Consider the following 6000-nt stretch of genomic DNA (forward strand, 5'->3'; position numbering starts at 1 on the left):
AGCACCAATTTTTGTGGATTGAGGGAAACAAACATTTGCGTGGATATTTGATGTAATGGTTTAGCAAAAGTCTGTATATAAGCCTATAGATAAATCGTTATACGCTGATCTTTTAAATACGTGGTTCATCTGTACCATCCAAATCCCCCCAAAAATTGTATATCACGAAAATTGGTATTCCACGATAAATGACGTATCCACATTAGGTACATATAAACTTGCAGATGTTCGTTGGTGTCATACATTAAAAGGTCTTGACCCTTGAAGAATGGAAGACGAATATGGTTAAGCAATGAATAATGTTTTCATACCAAAGATGTGAGAGACAAACTCGCGTATACAGGCTTCGAAATGAACGTTTCGACCGGTAATTTTACGATGGGAGTGTCATAATGTTATAATGTCTGTAGCAATATCCTACAACTCCAAAACAATCAAGCTTGTGAGCCCCGAACACATTTCAACGACTGAACGTTACAGATACGAGTACTTGCAGTCACATATGCTCAATATTATTGACCGACAGAGATAGATGTTTCAGCAGGACAATTCCCGGTTAAACAAAGCAAGGGATTTCGTGTATTTCCTAATAAAATATATGGTAGCCATGGCCTACGAAGTAGCTGGATTTAAACTCCATAGAACAACTTTGGGACGAACTTGAAAGACACGTCCACCAACTTCAACTCCCACCTACGTCATTTGACCAACTCAGTCAAGCGAATATAGGAAAGGAAACCACAGGTCCAATACAAAATTTTATTCGATCCATGCCAAGGAGATGCAGAACTGTAACAATTGTACCTGCATATGTTAGTTACAATATATACTGACATTGGCCATTTTTCGTATGTGACTGTTTTTCAATCTCTGTTCAGTGCGCTGTAAGAATAGTTGTTCAATTTTAAAATTATTAACTTAAGCATTGCTGTCAAATATCGATTTGAAGTACACAAAATAATATTTGAAAACAACTATTATGCGTTATATTCTGCAAAGTATATATATTTATATATAACTGAACTCAATCAGGAACGCCTGAGACTCAATTGAGGTCTTAAAACATTATTAGTATAAATGTAGTATAATATGTATATATACAAGTACTTTCTAAATATGAATATGTAATCCCTTAGTTATAACAACTATAAAAATAAAATAATTCTCTCTTTTTTTAAGGCCTTCCACCAGATGAGCAGATTGCTGTGCTTGAAAATTTCAGAAATGGTGACCACTTATGCGCTGTTGCAACATATGTTGCTTCTGAGGGATTGGATATTCCATTGTGTAACTTGATGAAATAAGTAGCTTGCAAATGCGAGGTACATATTAATACTGTAGTTAATACGAGGGAAAAAAATTCCGGTGCAACTATGTTGGATGACAAAGCAAAAATAGAAATATCCAGGCATGAATGAAGGGCGGAAACAAATTTAAAAAAACTATAGCATACTAAGGGGGGAAAATCCAACACTGAATGTGATTTTCAGCAATGATACGATATAAAATAAGGACTTGCGGTAAGATTTCCTATGAGACAACATTCCATCAGCGTTCAAATCAACCTTGTTTTGAATCGTAAACTATTCAATAAAGCACAATAGTGTATAAGGTTTTCTTAAATATATTTAATATTGTACTTAAAGCGCGGAAATCACTATGTGATCCGTGTAAACTCATCGAACCTTTAAACAAACTTATTAGTAAAGGTTATCTTACCAATGTTGTAATTAGATCTTTGAATATAGTTTACATTGGCACTAATATCGATTTTGTCATCAGCAAATTAAAACATAACTAAATTTGTATTCTTTTCAAACGGGATGTATAAAGACACACCCACGTTCATTTTGATCTATAAAGAGGTTAAACTCCTAACTATCCTACTGTCTGTCGATACATTTATTTTTGGCATTGCACTAGTCATGCTTCTTTGGCTGTCCATGACGTTAAAATACTAAATCCCTGGGATGTGTTTTAGTTGATTTTAGTCTCTAATGCATGATTTTTTATTATTAATTGTTTTGGCTTTTAACTAGCTGTCAGTAACTGCGAGTACTCTCAAATCGTACTTTCTTGTTTATTTGACCTGTTGATACTAATTGTAATAATAATTTGTTATTTAATGTTATTCAGGGTTATATCTGGTCTATATACCAGCTTTGATAAGTGTTTGGTATTACTATAATTTTTCACTTCGTACTATGAACATCAAATTTATTTATTTTGTTAAAATATTTCCTTTCTCTAATGGAACTGTACACGTATAACTAACAACAAATTTTTTTTTTCACTTACCTGGGTTTAAAGTTATTGCAAATGGCTGATATTTTTGTTCGAGCATATTGTTTTTCTTAAATTGTTTAACATTTCATACCGATATAACATGCTACTTTTATTATTCTTCCCTTAGTTCATTAGTGTCTTTCTATGTTGTGATGTTACGCTATTGTTTCAGAAAAAGGGTGAAAGTTTGGTACCATCAAAACGTTTAAACCAGCTGCATTTGTTTGCATCTGACCTAAGTCAGGAATCTGATGTTCAGTAGTTGTCGTTTGTTGATGTGGTTCATAAGTGTTTCTCGTTTCTCGTTTTTTTATATAGATTAGACCGTTGGTTTTCCCGTTTGAATGGTTTTACACTTGTAATTTTTGGGGCCCTTTATAGCTTACTGTTCGGTGTGAGCCAAGGCTCCGTGTTGAAGACCGTACTGTGACTATAATGGTTTACTTTTATAAATTTTGACTTGGATGAAGAGTTGTTTCATTGGCACTCATACCACATCTTCTTATATCTATTTGTATTTCAAATGAATGTATACAAAATAGAACATTGGCATAACTCCAATTAATGTTTTAATGTAAACTTTTGACAAAAGCAAATGATCGGCGAATGAAATGTGTGTTACTTATTATTTGATCATACTAAGTCTTATTAATACGCAAGATCCTTATCTTTCAGATTTGTTGATGTAGGAGTATCATATCATTTTGTAAAGATTTATTTCATTTAATTTTGTAATTATTACTTTTTAAGGTAGATTGGGCGTCTTTTTCTGAGCATTCTTTCTCGGCAAGTTGCAAAAAACCTTTTTGTTTAAAAAAATATTTGACCAAGTATCATTCAATATACAACAAAAGTATGCAAACTTGAAATTAAAACATTAAACTATCAAAAAATTAAGTGTCATAAAGTGAATTCAAAATTTTCAGAAAAAAAATTCCTTTTAAAATCAAGGGCAGATAATTATACTGAATTTGATAGGACAATTTTTTATTTTTTTTCAAGAAAATAAGGCCCGTGACTCCCTCTTTTAAATAGCCTATCATAGCCAGAAATTAGTAGTACCTTTGCTAATTAATATTCATTATATGTAAATGAGAATTGTACCACGTGATAATAGTTTGAACTGGACTGGCTTGATATCATTAAAATCTTTAAAACACGGATATTATAAGTTGCCCGTCACAGAGTCCTTGTTTATAATCACTCTGATATTTCCGTAACGTTATCAGACGGTCAAAATCAAAACAATGAACGCGAATTTAGTGAATTTTTCATGTTTTCGTGATTTTATTCTTCTTGAAATAGGGGCCTTTTAACTTTACATGGGAACCTAGAGTTCAACGACTACACATACAAGGTTTGGACTTGCTTATTCTTTAGACATTCAAGTTTCAAGTTTCATCCCGGCAACCTGTTTTTGTAATGACCTTGTTAACCAATTTTCAACACGAAGTTTGCAAATTTGACATTTCAGCCATTTTAGCCTGTATTTTATACTGCAATGTTAAAAGCCTCTCGCTTTGATTTTTAAAATATCTCAGGAACCTTGATATTTGCAACAACAGTCATTATGTTTCGTTTAAATGTAGTATACTGTTGTGTATATTTATTGTCTGTCCCGGCAACCTGTCTATCACTTAAATTAAAGTTAAATCAGACATTTTTTTTTCAAAATTCCCTATCATTGCAATATAATTTCCGTGACCCGTATCCGATTTCTTTAGTATAATATTCAAATGAGCAAAGTGGCGTTAATTTCTGGATATTTAAGCCTATTCTATCGTTCAATGTTTTCCTCATTAAGGAAAAATTAAGTTTCCCCTTTATAACCAATGTTAAAAAAAAGTTTTTATATTGAAATTTGAATGAACATAGACTCATAAGTCTTTTACAGGAGTTTAAGAAAAATCTATCGTCGAACATTTAGACACCCCAGCCTGTATTTTATACTGCAATGTTAAAAGCCTCTCGCTTTGATTTTTAAAATATCTCAGGAACCTTGATATTTGCAACGACAGTCATTATGTTTCGTTTAAATGTAGTATACTGTTGTGTATATTTATTGTCTGTCCCGGCAACCTGTCTATCACTTAAATTAAAGTTAAAACAGACATTTTTTTTTCAAAATTCCCTATCATTTCAATATAATTTCCGTGACCCGTATCCGATTTCTTTAGTATAATATTCAAATAAGCAAAGTGGCGTTTATTTCTGGATATTTAAGCCTATTCTATCGTTCAATGTTTTCCTCATTAAGGAAAAATTAAGTTTCCCCTTTATAACCAATGTTAAAAAAAAGTTTTTATATTGAAATTTGAATGAACATAGACTCATAAGTCTTTTACAGGAGTTTAAGAAAAATCTATCGTCGAACATTTAGACACCCCAGCTACCTTAAATTAGCATATGTATTATCGTTTAGTTATTTGAACAAATAAACATAATAAAATAATCATGTTTTAATGTTGTAGGGAGAGTTCGTCGAAGTAAACAAGGAAAGGAAATCCATTTTGGCATGTTAGGAGAATTTGAAACGGAAGAGAAAAACATCAAGAGACAGTACTTAATGGCGAAAGCCATTAAAGAAGTCTGTGAACTTGAGATTGATATATCCAATGCAGAAAAAGATATTTATCAAATGGAAGAGATGGATAGAAACTCTAAACTTTTGAAGAAAAAACAATGGCGGCAAGATTTATTTCAAGTCCATTGTAAATATTGCGGAGTTTTAATAACGCATGGAACTTTTATGCGACACATTAATGAGAAATTCTTTGTCGTTTGTGATAAAGGAATACTTCGACGAGTTGAGCAGAGAGAATTGCCAAAGAAGAAAATGAGAATAATCGACGGTTGTCAGAAGCGTTTTAAGGCATTTGGTCTTGAGTGCGGGCATGACTGGGGCTCAATTTTTATTTACCAAGAGTATGAATTACTCGTTTTGTCTCAAGAAGGCACTAAAGTGTTTGACATTGGAAATGATAAATTCACAGATTGGCGGAAATGGAATGACTTACCGTTTACAATCGATGAGATTTCTGATGAAGACATCGTTTTATATAAATCATAATTATAATTCAAAAGAAACACAGAAATTCCTTCTATAATAATTGTCTCATGAATTCAACTTGCGTCACGTGCGCGCTTTGATTTATTCAAGGAAACACATATTTAGAATTAATTAAACCACTTACTCGTTTAATGTTAAAATCATACAACGCCATTTGCAAGACAAAACAAAATCTGGTGTGTCCGGAGCGCTTTTCTAGATTTACCTCAATAGGAACGGTCACTGTAAGCGTCACTTTGAAAAAAATATTTTTCACATTGTAGGAATCCTGCCCAGAAGTTTTCTAGGGTTTTGCCCTTCTTGAAATTATGATTGTCATCGGTTTACGTGGATGTGGAAAAGGTAGATGTAGAGAAGTCAAGAATTATTTTATTATACATGAACATTTTTTGAAAGCTCTTCTTCGCAATTAAGTAACTTAAGAACATTCATAACATGCATATGTCTAAAAAAAAGAGTAAAAAATAGACTTGCCACTTGGTGTGGATGTGCTGCCTCGATGGTATCATCAGCTTAGTAGTTAGCACTTTTGTGTTGACATGAAATATCATTCGTTGTATGAGAAGATTATTTGTTTTAATTTAGATTACTGATTGTTTTCGAATTAGGTGATGTCTTATGCTTAGATAAGAGTTAATTACGAA

The 6000-nt window shown here is 32.4% G+C and overlaps 1 protein-coding gene across 4 annotated transcripts in view; it reads left to right on the plus strand.

The window, feature by feature from the left end:
* LOC127709008 (antiviral innate immune response receptor RIG-I-like) overlaps positions 1 to 5488 on the plus strand; it is a 113300-nt gene extending 107812 nt beyond the window's left edge. For 2 of the 4 annotated variants that reach the window (XM_052214259.1, XM_052214260.1), the window contains exons 14-15: positions 1180 to 1322; positions 4758 to 4905. In XM_052214259.1, coding sequence (XP_052070219.1) covers positions 1180 to 1304 — 125 coding nt within the window. In that variant the 3' untranslated portion in view covers positions 1305 to 1322; positions 4758 to 4905. Of the gene's footprint in view, positions 1 to 1179; positions 1323 to 4757 lie in introns of all 4 variants that reach the window. The other 2 variants (XM_052214254.1, XM_052214256.1) reach the window with 2 other exon arrangements.
* Positions 5489 to 6000: the final 512 nt, after the last annotated feature.

The sequence above is a fragment of the Mytilus californianus genome, unplaced genomic scaffold (assembly GCF_021869535.1).
Source record: "Mytilus californianus isolate M0D057914Y unplaced genomic scaffold, xbMytCali1.0.p SCAF_7, whole genome shotgun sequence".
NCBI classification, from domain to species: Eukaryota; Metazoa; Mollusca; class Bivalvia; order Mytilida; family Mytilidae; genus Mytilus; species Mytilus californianus.